This window comes from Emydura macquarii, unplaced genomic scaffold (assembly GCF_026122565.2).
Source record: "Emydura macquarii macquarii isolate MOO-44397 ecotype Brisbane River unplaced genomic scaffold, CSIRO-AGI_Emac_v2 contig_1644, whole genome shotgun sequence".
Lineage (NCBI taxonomy): Eukaryota > Metazoa > Chordata > Testudines > Chelidae > Emydura > Emydura macquarii.
In genome coordinates this window covers 21,629,649-21,649,032 of record NW_027131781.1, presented here as the reverse complement: position 1 = coordinate 21,649,032, position 19,384 = coordinate 21,629,649, and the positions used below count along the sequence as shown (strand labels likewise).

Sequence of the window (19,384 nt, the reverse complement as noted above, 5' to 3'; positions counted from 1 at the left end):
AAACAAAACTACTCAAAAGAGCAGAACCATTTAGAAGATGCTACCTTATGATCTTGAGGAAAGGGGAGGGCATATAATGGGATTCACATGGCTTGTTCATGTTTTAGATATTCTGGGGCCTTATATAAAGGAGGTGTAGTCAGGGCCAAATCCCTTGCTCATTTAGTAGGACGTTGTGGATTTTTGTACAATTGACTTTTTGTTAAGTTAATCAGTTAATTCTCACTTCTCTGCAGTCGTTAGAACACCATCTGGTATACACACAGCAAAGCATGTGCTACCAGTTCACTTTGGACTTGATCATGCCAGTGGCACAAGGGGCAGTGCTGACAGTGCAGCCATTTTGAAAAGGGTCTGATGACTCTGACAGAGTCTGAGAGTTGCTAATAGAATTTATTGGTTTTCTGGCAGGCATGCTTCTAATTTACATATATATACACAAACACACATACATAGACGTGCATTGATTTGCATAAATTTGGATAAGGAGTGCTACCTGTTTATCCCATTCGTACTCACTCCACACATTCATTTCATTACATCCCAACTCATTCATTCCACACCTTTTCATTCAATCTCCACATACTCTACACATTTCTAGACAAAGTAACTCACTCCATGCATGCATTTATTTCACACGTACCCCTCTACTCATTCTACACCCACATCCCTCTACATCACACACATGTGCACACACTCCATCATGCTCAAGGGAAATCCAGCTGTTATGTCCACCAGGCCAACCCCCAGGTAACGAGAGGGAAGGGGACACATGACCATAGACTCTAACTTTCATAGGCAGAGTCCAGGAGAAGGATGAGGTTTCCCAGTGTTAAGCGGAAGCCTCAGGTACCTTAGCTCTTATTTCTGTCTCCCCTTTCCCTGGACAAAAAACCCTCAGTGTCCCAACTCTTCAGGTAATTGACTCCACCTGGGCCCTTCAAGTTTCCCAACACCCCCTTGGTTCTCTCTCCATAAGTGATAAGCTGCTACCTCTCTTTTCTCCTGTGGTGGCTTTAGCTCCTCCCACCCGATCTTTGGGTGCAGGGACACAGACCTCCACTCAACCAGCGTGACTTAGCCCTACCTCTGGACCTGCGGGCCCAGGGGAAACTTCACCTCAATGGAAAAGTTTTACCACGATGAAAAATCTTTCCGTGGAGATGGAACGTCCCCTGGGCAGTCTGCTGGGCTGCTCTGGGTAGGGGGAGGCTGAAGAAGAGGGGGCCACTAGCCACCTGAAGACAACACCTTCTGAAGATAGGTCACTATTGGTGCCCCTTCCTGAAGATTTCTGTGGTTAGTGGGAGCGGGGTCCAGGAGTAAGGTGTCAGGTGGGTGATGGGGATGAGGGAGGCAGCAGCACATTGTGGGGTGAAGCTGGATGGGGAAGCAGCAACCACCTCTAGAGGAGAGTGAAGTAGAAGCAATAGATTGAGGGGCAAGGGCAGGTGGGTAACAGCAGCACATGAGGCTCATAGGGGGAGCTCATTCATAGGGGGCCTTCATTTCAGGGCCTACCCTGGACTGACAGAGTAATGGGCAGGAGAAGCTCATTTCAATGGGAATTAGGTGCCTAACCTGCTAATGTGCTTTTGTGAATTCCGTTTGGCACCTATCTGCATTTTTGGGTATCTAAATACCTTTGTAAATTTGACCCTTAACTTGACATGATCCGGACCTCAGTTCCCCATTTGTAAAATGAGGTTATGTGGATAATTTAATTGTTATAGCATTTAGGAGGCCTAGCTATGGACCAGATCCCATTGTGCTAGGGGCAGAACAAAAGATGGGTCCTGCCCCAAAGAGCTTGTAAGACAAGAGACCAATGGAGACAGACAGACGGGAGAATACAAGACAACAATGAGACAAATATTGGTCAGCATGACAGGCTGTTCTGTACTGGTAGTAACCCCACTGAAATCAATGAAGTCATTTTGAGAAGAGAGCAGAATCAGGCCTTTGACTTCCCTCTGTCTGAAATTTAAAGTAAGGCTCCTTTGGCCAATCTAAGAAATGGAGAAGATGGTATATTTGATGAAAGGGAAGGCTGAGTTTTCAAAGAAATAAAATTTCAGACAAAATGAGTTTGTTTGGTTTTTTTTTTAAAACGCCTTATGAGATCCCTCAATCCCTGTCCAATATTTTTTACCAGCTGTTAGTGGTAGGACGTCTATGTTACATACTTTTATTTGGTAGCAGTGAAAGGGAAAAAATCGTGTTTGGATAACTGCAGGCTACAAAAAATTCAGACTTAGGAACAAAAACCATTTCTCATCAAATGGTTAGTACTTTTAAAATATCTTATGTCCTTCATCTCTGATATTTATAGGAAACTTGCAATTTCTATCAGTATTTCTTGTGATTTCTGCTTAAACAGGAAATGTGGCATAAACAAGAACCTTATTTTAAACTAATTATGTAAATACTGTATAATATAAATTGCATTTAGAACAAGTCTGTTTTTATCCAAGGTCAATTTAAACATATATTTAGTATAGCTCACAGAAAAAGTACTGTCATTGAAATATAATAAGCCTTTTTAGTCATGTTATGTGGGTTTTGGGGTGTTTTTTTGTTTTTGTTTTTAAAATGTATTTTGCTTACTAAAGCTGGTTGAATTGTGTTGCAAATAGTGAGTCAAATTTACAGATTCACAGTGCCTACATTATGCATTATGTAAACCAGACTCACTTGTCTTGATATGCCAGGTCTGTGATGCTTTAATGGCAAAGGAGTAGCACAATGCAGCCAGACCGTACTGGGAATCTGGCCCAATATCTGGTGCCAATACAGCCATTTTTTCTGTGTGCAAATTGTTCACTATTTGATCAGTGCCCAATTGCTTTTGCATGCCTTGACTCAAAGTCTGATTATCATGTGTATGGCTATAAAGGAGATTCTTATTCCTCTGCTTAGGTGGGTAATTCAAGTCAAAGTCCAGCCTTTATATAGTGTGAAGGGAAAACTGGGTTCTTCCACAATAGTTGGGCCATGTTTGGGTTTTTTTTTTACCTAACTTTAAATATATTAAAAACCAAATACCATTTACCTAACCTACATGAGTTGTCTAATTAATGTGAAGTCAGTTGAAGCATATGTGTGAATAAGGTCACCAGTACCATTATCAATACCATTAGTGGTCCAAGATACTTTGCAAATCTTTTATTCTCTTCTTGTGTCATCTCTGTTTCCCGACAACTTTCCATCTATTTCTACTAATCTAGCCAATTACCAATGGGAAGAATAAAGTAGGAAAGGAGGTAATAATAAATAAAGTGGTCACCATTAAGAAATAATCATTTATGAGTGCCACATAGTGGTATCTGAGATGACTGTCGTTTTTCCTTATGCTTAGAAAAGAAGATGCCTATGATAACTGTGGTTACAGCAGGCAAATGTTGAGTTTTACTGATTAATACTCTAATCAGATGGGATTGTGGGGAGAACTAAAGTGAGAATAAAGAGGAAAAGGGAAAATAAGATTAAGGAAAAATTTGAGAAAGAAAAGGCAAGAGAAGAGACAAAGAAAATGTATCAGATGGGAAAACAGAACTCTTGTCAATCTCTGCTTTCAGATATAACAGTTCCAGGCATTGAGCCAGACTCCCCTGAGCCATGCAGATAGTAATATTAAAGCCAAGTCTCTGGAACTGTATTGTCTTAATCCTAACTATAACGCCACTTGATAACATATATTCAGCTAGTAAGGTTTATGAGTTAAAAAGTTGAATATGGAAAAAAGAACTTACTTGGGAATCTTGGAAGAAGAGAAAAGTTTATAGATTCCTCTTGTTGTTTGTAGCCTAGAACACTAGAGGACAGCACTAAAATATGCCATAAATGCTCATTATTGATTACAAAGTTCATAATGCACATACTAAATGCAGGTTTTGTTGTTAAAGAATAACACATGGCACATTGATCTTACTGTGTAAAGTAAAAGGGAGAATGAAATGTTTTGAACACAAGTAAGGCAAACAACATTTTTTCTCTCCAGTTTTATACGGTGCATGCTTTGACAAGGCCTCTATACGTTGTACAACACATTATAAGTTCCATACGTTCACTATCTGACAAATTTTCAGCAAAGATTTTTTAGAAGAAATGTATAGCTGGTTAAATTAGGGCAAAATAAAAATGAAGTGTATTATATTAATAACTAATGTGATGGCTGAAAATCTGCTGAAATTTTTACATGAAATAACACCGCATTTTCAAAAACTTCACAGGCTCTTCTGTTCTGTTTCCTAGGCACTCTAGAACGGCATGAAACAGGTGAAATGGCAAAAGCAATTCTTACTTCCTGTGAAGATTCAGAGTGTTTAATGACTGATTCTATACTTCCAGTCTCTCAAGATACACAAATGCATAAAAATGCAGGATACAAATCCTCCAGCTCTTATAAGCTTGGCACACTGTCCCACAATCTTACCCATACAGAAAAATCTTCAGATAAGGTAAGAATGAACGAGTAAAATATTACTTGATAGAAACTGATAGTGATGCAAATGACAGCACAATGTTATAATCTATCTCTCTCTGTGGGACAGAACCCCGGAAGGGACCAGGAAACTCAAGATTTGTTGTAGAGTTTCCTTCATATTGTTCTAGTGAAGAGATGTGGGGAGGGAGGAAGTGGTGGTATTTGCCCCAACTGACATAACAGATAGGGCTGAGACCCACTTTCACCCATGGGGAAATCCCACAGAGGGCAAGGCCATTTGCACAGAGGCCCAGTGCCTCTATATTACTATCCAGATCCTCTTTACATCATGGCAGCATAACTCTCACTAGAGTTCTGCTCCCAGAGATTCCCTATTGTCATTTGTTCTGATTCTCTGTTGTCATTTGTTAAAGAGAGTCTATTCATATCTTTTTCCAGTACCATCTGTCCATCACAATGAGTATGTATTCAATGAATTCTTCATATACAGTATCCTAAATACATGCCTCCGTGTGGTGCGTGTTCATGGTCATAACTTTTTTTTTAAATATGGGCTTTGGGAATTCCATTCTTGAGAATAGAATAGAGCTGGTCATATCTGCTATTCCTCACCAATGCATGTAGAACAAAAATGTGTTCTTCCGTAGTGGGAAGGAAGAGGGAACACCTAATACCTGGAAAATGGACAGCAAAATGGTCTCTGTACTTCTGCAGAACTTCTTGTCTTTACTATTTCCAGTGCCTGAAAAACTTTTGTCTCCAATACTGGGGAGTTCTGTCTGAGAAAGGCCAGCAAAATCAGGACCTATATCATTATTTTTTTGGATTTTTATTTAATATACTTATAAATTTAAATATACACTTCAGTTTAGACTGGTGCCTGGTAAACTCATTGTATTTATCTTTGACCTTTGACTGACCTCAGTCTTATGTCTAAAGTTTCTTTTGGTGCCATTTGCTGAAAAGTCTTATTAGAGCATAATCCTGCTGAGCATCTTGCAGGGCAGATGGTGCACTACTAGGCCATTGACACAGATCTCACTATTACATTATCCAAAAAGAATAGCTTTTTCCTACTTTCTTTTTAAATAATCAAAACAGAAACAAGTAGTAGTAGAGTTAACTGTGAAGCTTGACTTTGCTAATGCATTTTAACTTTAAAACTTAGTAAATTTAATTGAGTGGTTAGAAGAAAAACTACTGTGCCTGGGATAAGGGATAGTGATTTTGAGCTGATTGTGAAGTGGGAATCTTAACTAGCACACTGTGGATGCTTGTAATAAAATGATAATTTTATAGCTTTATTATTCAGAGCTGGCGGAGATGAAATAGTACAGTAGTTATATAAACATGTTTCTTAAGCAATCACTTACGAGTTCTCTGGTGTTCCATTTTTTCACAATTTATTCTTGATGGTCAATTAATTGCATTTCGGTTGTCCACCTGTAAATCTGTTATTGAAAAGGAAATTATTGATGGTTTCTCCAAGTCTGCCCAAAAGCTTGATTTGTATTATTTGTTTCTGACCTGTATTAAATGTAGATATCTTGGTTTGGATTTTCTATCTGACATTCACAAATGGAAGGGATTCCCCAACCGGAAAAACCCTCTCACAGCACAAACAGAAGGGTATCTTTTCACTTCTGCAGCACTTACACCCTTCCTCCAGACAGCACAGAGGATGGTCTGCATATCTGGTGTGGGAAGTGCTGGAGATTGCATGGGCCTGGGAATGGGGTCAGTACACCAGATATGACCAAGTAGATCCCCTGCAATGCAACTAGAGAAAGCCACTGAGAGGGGGCCAAAGAGGGTGAAGAGGCACACTACCTCTTATTGCTGGCCCTCATGTGGAAAGAAATCCAATAGATTTGGGGCAGGGCCAGTGTCTTTTTCTGTGTTGGAAAAGACATGCCCAAACAACAAGATGATGCAGAGGATCTTTGTGAGAAGGCTGTCAAAATGTTGCTTCCTCTTTCAGGTTATACTCTGGGAGGTGATGATCTGGCCCCCATCTTTAAAATAATTGCTACTTGTTATAAAATATCACTGTAATGGTAATTTTTTTAAATGCAGGAGTCTTTAATTCTTCATAGTGTTCACACTTGTCCAGAAAAGAACGGTGATAACTCTCTCACGTTCATTCATAAAAATGTTCTGAAATAATCTTAGATTGCAGTCTACAAATAAACATTATGGGTGAAATCCTGATCCCATTGAAGTCAGCGGGAGTTTTGACATTGACTTCAATGGAACAAGGACTTCTCCCCACATTTCTGTCTGATTAATGTCTTCCAATATCAGATTAACATGGAAACCTGAGAACACTAATATCTGAATGGCAATATGATTTTTAACAGGCTTGGGTGCGGTCATGATTTCTTAAATTGCTTGTTTGACTAACTGTTCATGAAAGATCTAGTGGCAATGTCAAGATTTTAATAGCACATCCATTTTTGCCAGCAAATAGTAAATAGGACGTGTTCTGTTTTCATCTTTTTCTACAATATATTTAATTATCAGTGCTACAGTTTACATTTTGTCTTCATCTTTTAGCATAAAATGTGTAAGATATGCTCCAATTCAAAAGATGGGTATGAAGTTTCGTGAAAAGTAAGAATCCAATCTGTTTGCCTTATTCATGTAAGTAAGTCCCAATTTCACACAATGAGATTATTCACATGAGCAAGGCAAGCAGGACTTGGCCCTGGTTTTGTGTTGTAAAGATTGCAGTATGTTGTATTATTAATACTATATGATAAAAAAAGTCTGCAAATTAATGAATGCACATTTACCCCATGCTAGGAAAACAGGAAAAAACTCCTCATTTCATGCTACAACTTCAAAGGCTTTCTTGTATCTAAACATTTGTCATCATGTAAATCACAGATACAAGAGAAGAATGCTTTGATTTCATGGTGCTTTGGCCATTTTAATTCTTTTATTGTACTGCACGTGTCAGTGGGAGTACCAATAACAGAAGGGTGTGACAAATGCAGTTAACACAAAATCCATATTAATGTTGTCAAATTCCCTTGATGTATTTAAACAGATTTTAATTATTTTCTACGTCAAAAGGCCTGAAATATATAGCTTAATAGTTCTTCAAAGAAAGCTTTACTTAATGTGTGAATGTAAAACCTCTAATAAAAATGAAACTTTTATATTGGCCTTAGTCATTGACATAGGGTATTCATCAAGTCAGCAATTTGTGTGGCAAAGTGCCATTTGAATAGTGTATTGTTAGAATACTTATGGTCCACTTGACAAGGGCTCTTGCTGTAAATAGTGCAATTTGACTCCAGCTGTTAAAGAGTGGCTTTGACAGCAGCCAAATAGAATGGAGATGCTTTACTGCACCGCAGAAAAATCAATATTGGGCTCTTGTTCATAGTAACCTGCTTTTTTCTTTTCTGCAGATTTATACAAGACTATCTAGAGTTTATAGGTGGAAGTTTAAATATTATTTTAAAAGTGGTTTTGTTTTAGTTTCAGATTAAAACTGGCAATAAAAGATACAAGTGTAGAGTTTTAGTATACAGTAGGGTAGTGTTTCTAACTCTGGTACATATTGAATCATGGTTATAATTCCTTATTATTTGGACTCTCCAGCTTATATAAATGGATAGTTGGATGTAGATACATAAATTACATAGCTATTCTTTTGATAAAAATGACCCTTCATTTCTACTTATATTTTGCTATCTACTACCCCCAGGATTCTTCCTGTCAATTCTTCTATCATACCTTTTTAATATAGATTTCTTTGTGGTGCCCATGGCAACACCATAGATGTTGACAATATGTAGTGCCATTGCAGATTTTCCTAAAGCAGACTCTTGCTGGTGCTGAACAGTTTTCTAGCAGTATTCAGTGACACAAGGTTGCTATGATACCTGACTGGTTGCAATAGGTATTGAATCCCTGGTCTTAATTACAGTAGACTCTACACACAAGATCTCCTCATTTATTGTATTTTTGAACTTTCATTATGCTTTTAAGTCACAGTTATTATTTGAAATGTGCAACTGTGTGTAAAACTTGGGGGGAAAAGGTTCAAAAATGCTTCATATGGTCATAAAAAGATTTCATTGTTTCATAAAAAATGTGATGTTCCTAAGAACTGTTCTCTTGATGTTTCAGGAACCATTACTGTTATCACCTTAACTGCCGTTTAATTAATGTGATAATGCAACTGTGTTGGCAATTTACTGGTCTTTTTTCATTTATTTAAGAAACTGTGATTAGAACTTCTCATACACAAACATAGTGAACAAGACAAGATAGCTTTGAAAAGTTTGAAAAATAAATAACCAGGCCAAATTAATCCTTGGTGTAATTGTATTTAAGTCCTTGGTTCACTGAGTTACACCATGAACTGGCCCATTTTAGGTAATTTAAGATTAACTTGTGCATTTGGACAGATATAATAGTGAGACAAAGATGGAGAGAGAAATGTACTTAGATATACATGCCCGTGTGCACGCACACACCACACACATAGGTATAATATTAACATTCGAACATGTTTGGTGCTCTACATGTTTCACTTAACAAAGATTTCTGGAGAAATGTTGATCTTCCATTGCTGATATGGCATGCAATGTACAATAAGCATTACAGATAGTACAATGAAAACAACTAAATATCCTTTACTAACATCATTCTACTCAGTGATCACTAGAGTTTATTCTGGGTCTATAATAATAATATTAATTATAATAATAATTCTGTAATAATAACTAGAAGTGTTAAGTAACAGCCACTGTACCTTTTGTGAAAAAAGTCTAAATTGCCATAACTAATATTGCTTGTTCCTGAGGAGATTTTTCTACAGAATACAGAAATGTATTAATGCTTCCCTAAAGATATACAACACTGTAATTTCCATTCCTATATAGAAATCTCCTGCAATGGAGTGGTATTTTCACTAGGGGAGCCAAAGGTTGCTTTTCTTATATTTGCTCAAAATTAGAAAGGGACAGATATTCCACAGACTGTAGAATTAGTATGTAATTATAGCAACAAAATCGTTACCACCTGCAGTAGTTTATATTGTGACCACATTTATACTGTGACTACACACATACAAAAAGTTCAGAATATAGAACATTAGATAATTATTTGTTTCAGTACATAAATGGTTTCATGATAAAATTCTGAAGTGGCAGCTAGAAATAACATTGTTAGTTAATGTTAGTTTCTGGTCTTGAGTGTTTACAAGGAAAGGATGGTTAAGACTAGGGAGGCAAATCGGTTAAACCTTTCCTCTGGTAATGTCACCTGATCAATTTATAGCACCAGCAAGGCTGCTTTAAAAGTTGATTTCACCATACATGCACAAAATTCCATTGATGATAATTGAAATTTACAGTTGGGCAAAGTAAGAAAAATGCTATCTGAGAACTTATTAGAATTTGATTTAAGGATATTTATTTTGATTATTTTGACATGTGATGTTGACAATTTGGGTTTTAACAGTGTAGAGCTTTAACTTTTTGAATCTCAATGTCTACTGTCAGGTAATAATTATTCCTCCTTCCCCCTCCATAATTTCCCAGAATTATAAAAATTTAAATAGTTAAAAATAGAAAAAATGCTTTAAAATAAACATTAATATTATCTATTATAGAAAATACAAAATGGATTCTGACAAGCCTATTTGAAAGGGTCTCTACAATGGCACTGCTACTATAATTCTGAGCTTTTATTAGGATTGGTGTTCAGAATCTAACATACTAATTAATGTAATGGGAAAATGAGCCAAGAAACAAAGACCTAAATTGTAAAGGAGTATTTCCCCATGGTTTCGAAATACAAAATATTTCAGCAGAACACTATCTTCTATGAAATTTATTGTATTAAGAAATTGATGTAATAAAATAACTACAACAAAGTAGCTGCTTAGTGAGTTGTTTAATTAATTATTGTCTGTAATAGAATAAAATCCTAGTCTTGAGAGGGACTGATCACTTGCACCCCCCCATCAACTCTTTTGGAAAAATAGCAGGTGCTCAACATCTCTCTGGATCAGACCATGGCAAAGAGAGACTGATTCTCCATTGACTTCAATATGTTCTCTACTGATCTCATCATTTACATGAATGCAAAATGAGTGTTAAAAGCTGCAGTTCTGATCCAATAACATTTTTATATTCCTGCAGTGTAAATGACAACATTACAAGCAAGACACTGGAGAATAAGACCCTAGATATTTACTAGCAAGTTAGAGATCACTTACGTATTTCTGCAATATTTCTCTTTGATATTATATTGAAGAGAGTTTTTTAAAATACTAGATATTCCTTGTGCTTTTTCTTGTGTGGGCCTCTAAATTGATCCTGGTTTGAAACATTAAGAATGTTGTGGCACTTAATTTTGATGTAGTTGATAGCCCCTGTGAAATATTTTAAACCGAAAGATAGTTAATGCAGTACTACTGTGTGCAAGCAGCTGTACTTTTCCATTGTATGACTATGTAGGAAGAGTCTCTTCTAACTACTGGCACTGAAAACTTACCCTGAGCTTTGACAGTCTGGCCTGGTTCTTTCCCAGAGGTTTTATGGGACAAATTAAACTTCAGCTACATGTGTGCAGCCCCATTGTGTTCACAGTATGCCCTCATTGACATCTTTGCAACTCCATGAGCCGTTAGTGGTCAGGTGTCAGTCAGAGCACAATATGAAGATTTTGGGGTTGCACAGAAGTATCTGTGGACCTAGTTGTAACCTTTTAGGGCAAAGCCACATTTTAAGGATCTGATCCTGTAGTCCTTATGTATGCAAAATTTCCATTGTCTCAGCAGAAATTATTTTCACAGGACTGGATTCTTAAAATCTCTAATTCGCTATGTGAAATATGTACTTGGAGCACCCAGGAGATCATGTGTTGTTCCATTGGGGCCCAGGAATCAGCCATGTTGAGTTGACTGACACAATTTCAGTTCCTGTGAATCCTTTCTAAGCACTACACTATTCCAGTACTGTCAGCCTTCTTCTAAGCCTGCCTTGGCAGCATCTCCAGTAGCTCAGCATTATCCTCCTACATATCTTAATATTAAACTGTCCCATCTCATTTTACATCCATATCAAACTAAGAGTGTTGTGGTTCAGCAAATTTTTCCCTCCTTGATAGATCATTGTGGTAGTAGGTTTGTCTAATAGCTGCAACAAGACACACACAAGAGAAATTCCATCTCATTCCTGTCACACCTACTTAAGCGATGTGTAAGGTGCTTATTTGAAAATCCAACTAGCCTTTAATTTGACCTTGTCATCCACCTCTGGGCACTGTACACAGTTTTGTAGAAACATATTATAATTGGAGCAATGACCTTAGTAGTGAAGGTAGGTTGCCATAGTAAGATAAATTAGCATATTAAATATCAACCAATACCCTTTCAATCCCAAGATATGATTGAAAACATCCCAAACGCTTCCATACTTTCTAGGTCGTGTGAAGTCCAAAGCTTTCCAGTGATATGACAGTCAGTGCCCTTGTCCCAAATAAATGAACCCTCAGTCTGTTTGGGTACAATTCTAAACTCTGGCACCATCTCTTTCAGGTACATGTTCCTTTGTTCTCTAGGTCAAGGGGACTCTGTCCCCAATTATAAGGAGATAACCTTCCTGATCAGTTTGCACAGATAAGTAATGTCTGAATAAGACAGAGGCTCTTGTCTATTTTCACGTGCATATATATTTCTTCTTGATACACCATGGAAAACGGAAAATTCAGCTGTGTTCCATGCTGATGAAACACTAGAACATTTATGTTTAAAAGTCTAAAGGGCAGACTATACACTGGTATTTGTTATTTCTGCATTTGGAACAGATCAAAAATAATGACCATGAAAGCCATATGGAATAACAGTGTAGTCACTTGCCCCAAAGCCTTTCCAAGGATCTTAGCAATATTTTGATTGCTGGAAATTGCTTCCCCTTTACCACAAACACTCCTTAACTGTGGCCCAGTTCTCTAGCAAAACTCCCAGTGGCATCAGTGGGGGCTATGGCTTCACCCCAGCATATTGTGAATCGAGTCTAGTACATCCTCCCTCAGAGTTCCATCAAAAACCATGGATGTAAAATGCAGAGATGAGTCTAAGTTGTTCTAACATGTTTGCTGGGGTCTGGATGAGAGCAGCTAGCAAAAACAAGAAAAACAAAACAGCCCTTCACACCCTCCTCACACACTTGAAAATATGGTGTAACTAAACAGGCCAACTTCTACTGTATCATACACCTACTCCTTGGTGACTAAGGCCTGGTCTACGCTGCTGATACTCAAGCTACGTACTATAGAATGCGTATCTCCTATCGACTTACTTACGCTCCCTTACCGTGGCATCTTCACTGCGCTGCACCAAGGGGAAATACCCTCCAATCGACTCAGCATTACTCTTTTCCTTGGGGGTAAAGTTATTGTGTTGAATGGAGAGCACTTCCAGGATCAATTGAGTGGGTCTCCACTGGTTGCTCAATCGATCCCACTGTGTCGATCTGTGGAGCCCAATGCAGCGGAATCATTGTAGACATACCCTAAATTACACCAAAGTAGAATTTCACTTATCAACATGTCATTTCATTAGCTATCACATCAGCAGTGAATTTGGCCTCTGTCTCCATAGGGACAGTGCTTTTGGCAATGGGAGCTGTGGGTGCTGGCAGACTTACTGGTTAGTACTAGTGGATAAATTGGAATTACCAGTTTTCTTGGGCGTGACCCCAATTTGGGAGAAGCACAAATTTGACCTGGGTAATACGTCAAAGGGTGGATTTCCCCATGCTGGTCTACTTCTGTCTGCAAATAAGTTATGTTTTAAACCTTCCTTTTTCTTTAAATTTCATACCAGTTCAATGCTTCCAGTGTACTAAAAATATATGATGGACTGCAGAAGTCAAGTATAATATAAAGCTGTATGAATACAAAATCTCTAAATTCATCATCCTGTGAAGACTGATGATCTGCTTGACTTTACATGCTCTGAGTAGTCTCATTGACATCAGTTGGTCTATTGTGTGAAGTTAAGCAGTTGTACAAGTCTTGGCAGGATTGGGGCCTACATAGTAGGTTTCACCTGCAACCAATGTATCTCAGTACATCATACACTAGAATAGAAAGGGAAAAACTTGCAAAGTCCAGTTAACTTTATACATCTATTTACTTAATGCTCAATGCTTATAGCTAATGTAATATTAAAACATAGACACCCATCCTGTAAACATTTAAGCAGGTGTTTAATTTTATTCTTGGGAGTAACTCCATTGGTCATGATGGGACTAATCATGAGTAGAGTTATGCATGTGTGTAAGTATTTGCAGGATCAAGGCCATATTTAGCTACCTATGCATTGAGAAGCCAGTGCTACTAAACAAACTAAAATATACATAGATTATGACTTAAGGGCATCCAGTCCCTCAGGATGCTATACCCTAGGAGATATAGTTCCAAAAGGCAGGTGTAGGCACAATGGCATTCAATGTTTTTACAAATCTGATGTAATATATTTCACAGTTTATGTTAATTTATGTCATAAGCCATACTAAAATTGCAATGAAATAGTGAATTATAGAGAAAGCCGTACTAAAATTGCAAGGTAATTGGTAATCACAAGGAAATGTGTTTTTCATTTGTGAGTAAGTACAGTAAGCTCAGTTTAAAAATGTAATGTTTTCCTTCTCTGTGGTTGTAGTACTTTGACTTTTCCTATGTTTTGTTAAGTATAGGAAAGTACTACATTTAATATAGGTAGTTGGGACAGAGAATGTTTGGGACAATGAATTTTTAACAATACCCACTGTAAGTGCAAAAGAAAATAATTCCTACTATTTTTGAGTTTAAGGAAACAATGCTAGAATGAAACATGAAGAAAATTAACAACTCTTTTAGTTTAAATGCATTAGGGTTACTCTTCATGCTGTATATTTTAATGCAAGTAGTTGTGATGAGTGAGGTCCTCCACTGTTGTTAATTTTAGTTGTTACATATTGATGGAGAGGTAAATTAGGAGGGCATAAATGTGCTTTCTGTTAATATGTGCTAGGCTTCTCAAAAACCATTGCAGGCTATAGCCATCATGGGATTGTTTTACCAGGCTGAGGATCCAAGGCAGTGATAAGAGCATGAGGCTCCTACTTTTCCTTCATGTGATATTGGTGGGTTGTAGGTATTAATTTGAAGCTATACTGATGCCTATCGATGTGCATGCTGCTGGGCCTGTAAAGGAAACTCGTTAAGGTGTCATGTATTTACTTCTCTGGTGTATGTGTGAAGAGGCCATTTTTGGTTTTTGGGCTTTTTTAAGTTCATCTGGGCATCACATCCCTTTCCCCCCCCCCCCCGGCCCCCTTTTGTGAGTAAGGTAAGACTCTTATCTGTATTTGGGCAGAATCCCTTTCTTTTTAGGGAAAATAATGTTTTATAAAATAAACTTGTATCAAATCAGAAAGCTTTTAAAGACATTTGCTGAGTTGCCATTAAAGAACTAGATTAGGGCACTTAGGACTGTGTCCAAAAGAGCACATCTGCAGCTTTCTGAACTGCACAGGCCATGGAAGGCTGCAGTGACTCGCTCGTCAACAAGTTGACTTGTCCATAGGAGGGAGCTGATCTGCAGTAGAAGCAAGCTTAAAAAAACAAAAAACAAAAACCTACAATTCCATAGTAGACGGTTGTGTAACTTCCTTTAGGCATGAGAGCACATATACATTAAATCAAATTAATTCATTTTAGTTTAGTTTTTTAAAATAAAACCAATGTTCTGGGTGCTTGTATACTTATAAAAACACAACTATTTAGGATCAGTGTCTAGCAGATTGAGCCGTGTAGATCCGTTCCCTCCACCTCAATCCTTGAAAACCAAATCTCTTCCCTCATCTTTACATGTACATCCCTCTTTCCAAGCCAAAAAAACCAAACCAAAAAAACAACCAAAAAACCCCAAACTCAGGAAGTGTATTCCACAGCAGAGGAACCCTCCTCAAAAATGACTTGTTCCAAGCTCGCTTTAAACTAGAGTGATGCGTATTGTTTCACACAATCTCAGCTGCCATATTATCACATGGAGAGACCAGGATCCAGCCTATTTAACAGTACAATCTAGGTTAAAACCATCACCATTAATTGCACCAAAAATGAGGAAAGTTGGTGTGAATTACAGAGCACAAATATGAGACATACTTCCTCCACACACAAGCACACCAAGAAATATACCTCTGCATTCTGTACCTTATGTTTAAGCATCAACCCCATACAAAATCTCCCCATTGGCCCTAACAGATCCTTCAGCTTTCCTCATGCCTGAGAAAAGAAAATCCAGAAGGCCTATTCAGAAAGTTAATAGACTGTACATGATCTCCCTACCACACAACCTATTTTCCAATTCCCAGTTCTTGATTCATCTACCCATATCCTGTCAGGGTCTTGTCAAAGATGACACCTCAGTTACTGGAAGGGTAACTGGAAGGATGTTTGGTATTGTCCACAGTGATGGAGAAAAGGGTGAAAGGGGATAGCTTTGAGGACGGAGTGGGGGGTATCAATTGTTCAGCTTTTGTCATGTGTTTAAATTGATGGCAGGACATCCATGAGGAGAGTCAGAAAGGCATGTTGGTTTGGACTATGGAGTAGCTAGATCTGGGGTAGGTAGGTAGATTAATGAGTCATCAGCAACATGGTAGTCAAAAGTATGTGAGTGGAAAAAATTTCCTCATGATAGTGTAGAGAGAGGAATCAAGGAGGCCAAGGGATAACAGACCTGACTTCAAATATAGCATTTTGTAGATCATGGATATGAGTCAAAATCCAATGTTTTCTCTAAACCATCACACAGTTTAGGAAAATTCATCATGAATTCAAATCTCTCTTCAGAACTGCATTGGCAAAAACATGAGGATTCATGAGATGCATTGTCAGATCTGTGAAGGAAAGCTAGAGCATGTGTATGAGCCCTACATTTTCACAAGGGCATCTCAATGTTTAAATAAGGTAAACACTAGAGTGTGAAAAATTATTTTAATTCATTGCCTCTGAAGGAAAACAAACTTACAGGTATCGAGAGGGGACGCTGGTAATGAATTGGCATACATGCAACTGAGCGGGATCATTTGCCACAATGCCTGGTAGAGGGGCATTATGGACAAGCAATGTCCCAGCTGGAGCTCCAGGAGATGTGCCTGTCTGTGGCCTAGTGTGTCCAGGAGCCTCTGAGGAGATTGGTCATTGCAGAACCCTTTTGCATTGCGTGTTCCCCACTCCTCACATAGGGATGGCACTGCTTTGGAGGAGGTGAGCCCATTGCCTGTTCCCTTTGGGAGGCTACTACTACTATGAGCACTAAATGGAAACAGTCCTTGTGCTCCCTAAATTCAAGAACTGAAATTATACCTGGCCCGTGTGTGGGGAATAGAAGTGTGGGAGACTGCTTGCATCCTTTCTTGCTGCCTGGTTGTGGCAGAAAGAGGTAATGTATATCTGAAAAAGATACTTCATGTGCACTTTTACCACTCTAGTTACTTGCCTCTTTATTGCTCACATTCCATGTTGTGTATGTTCTCAGCTGGGCATGAAAATAAGACAGCAGTGCTTCTACAAGTGGCTGTGAGCATTTTTAGCATGAATATTGCAAATAATTGATTAAATGATACAGCTTTAGGGCAAAAAACTGGAAAAAGTATTGGGGCAATGTTCTCTATAGAAAGATCTGTGACCTCCTGCAGAAGGATGGAGATCTTGGCTCTATATCTAACTGTTTGATTCAGATGAAAACTCGGCCATGCTTTATATAATTAAAAAAAAAAAAAAAAAAAAAAGGAAGTGTCTAGCCAGTTCCATGAGTGACACCCACAAAGAACTGTTTTGGCAGTGGAATTCTTATGGTAACGAGAATTCCCACCCTCATTCTTCTTACCCACACTGTCTCTGATTCAGCAGCACCAAATCCACATATATTTCATAACTGATAATGTGGACCAAAATGAAACTGCTCTTGATCTACCTACCTTTCTCTATTGCCTGTACCGTTGGTATTTTGATCTCAACTACTATAGTTAGAGTAACTTCTTAGCATAGTTGTTTCAATTCATCCATTACTTAGATCTAGCTATTAATATATACTCAGTAGAATAGTATGATAGAATATTAGAAAAATTTAAAATATTATAAAAGTTCATCCAAATATGTCAGTATATCATTTTAATATTGTATTACAGCATAACCATATTGTGAAAATATTTTGAGACTATTACATTACATGAAGCTAAACCTGATAATATTCATTGCTTTATGTTTCTGAATTTTTATTTAAAATGGTATGTAAAAATAATATGCAAAATTCAACTAAGTGTTTAGTAGGTCCATTGATGTGATTTTGCTCAAACCATAAAATCCATTAATCCTATATTCAATGGTAAGAAATTATTATGCTCTTTGTCATTCTTATCTAGGATTTAAAATAAAAAATTGAAGGGGATAACTACTGTTGAAATGGCATTTATTCCCAAATTTCTGAAGCATTTCCCAGGGAATGTAACACGTGATTGTCATTAAAGTTAATATGGCTAAATCCTAGTGCAGTATTTGGAGGTGTTAGTGCCTTTCATGAAATTATAAAATCACAAAATCTGAAATGAAGATTCAAGCTGTCCCTAATCATTCTTGTTGTGCCTGGCTGTTGTAGAAGTGTTCCTGCATTCAGTGGTCTATTTGACCATGTGTTATAAGCTGCAGTACCTACTCTGAGTGCTGGGGTGTAAGGCTGGAGTTGCAGCCTTTCCTTGCTCTTTTTTTTAAAATTTTTAACAATTAAATCATATCTTTGTGAAATTCTGGTCACTTTGCAATAGCTAGCCATGTAAATTATATAAACCTTTCTGTTACATGAATAAAATTGCACCCAAATAATACAATTTACCCACAGACAAAATGTTTATTGGATAGGTACAGGGGGTGCACTTTGAAGTAAGAGGTTTTTGTGGAGCTCACTAACAATATTTTATGCTCATAAACCAGTTTGAAGCCTGAAACACAATTTCATTTATCTTTATATTCTAAGCTTTATAGGGTCTGCAAGAGTATCCATCTGTTCAGCTGAGATTGCTTCAAATAGTGAGTGGTCAGAGAGACTTAGCTGATAAAGGTCAAAGGAGCCTCTTGACCCTGTGATACTTGCCAAAGCAATTGGAGCATAGGGACTGATATACAGTTAGATACAGCTTGCTAAAACGGTATCCACTTTAATTGGTAATGATAGCAGGAATGCACAGTAAAGTCATTGCTGAAAGAAAACAAAAAGTATCCAATATAGTAATTTATTACCAGTCACTGGGTTTCACGCACTAGGTTGTTTTACCCCTGCAGTGGTCAGAGAAAGCAAAAAGGTACTCTAACACTTAACTGAAAATGGATGCCCTGCTGCTACCAGAGATGCATGGTGGTCAAATGATTGCCTGTGCCATTAGCTTGGTAATGTTTTCTCTATTGTAAACTCAGCTCTCCCTGTTCTTCTTGTGCATCAGCTGCAGATTGAAGGCTTTCTCGTTTGTCTTCTATTTGTGCTGCCAATCATCAAGCTGCTGTCCACCAGGCGCATTTGAAGGAGGCAATTTTTTTCACTATCGACAACCATCTACAGCAACCCAGGGGTCAGAGGATTTAGAAATGAATGGCCAACGCTTTAATTTACACTATGCCAGCCATTTCATGCATTGTTTGTATATTTGTTTGGTCAGATAATGCCATGGGAGAAGCACATATTTAATACTTGGCAAAATAATTTGTGTAAGCATCTTTAAACATGACACAAAATACAGTATTGCACACGTTCCCTTTCTGTAATATTAATTTTTCTTATAAATGCTGAAAACTGCAAGTGCTAAATAAGCAAAGCCCTTTGTATAGTTTTTCCATGTATTCAATCAATATAAAATCTGTTTTAAA

At 37.7% G+C, this 19,384-nt stretch overlaps 1 protein-coding gene across 1 annotated transcript in view; it reads left to right on the top strand.

Annotated features, from left to right (window-relative positions):
* The window catches only part of WDR72 (WD repeat domain 72), a 117,109-nt gene that overhangs the window by 39,484 nt on the left and 58,241 nt on the right, over positions 1–19,384 (top strand). Inside the window, exons 13-14 of the mRNA XM_067556131.1 lie at positions 4,255–4,420; positions 8,798–8,803. Coding sequence (XP_067412232.1) covers positions 4,255–4,420; positions 8,798–8,803 — 172 coding nt within the window. The remainder of the gene's footprint in view (positions 1–4,254; positions 4,421–8,797; positions 8,804–19,384) is intronic.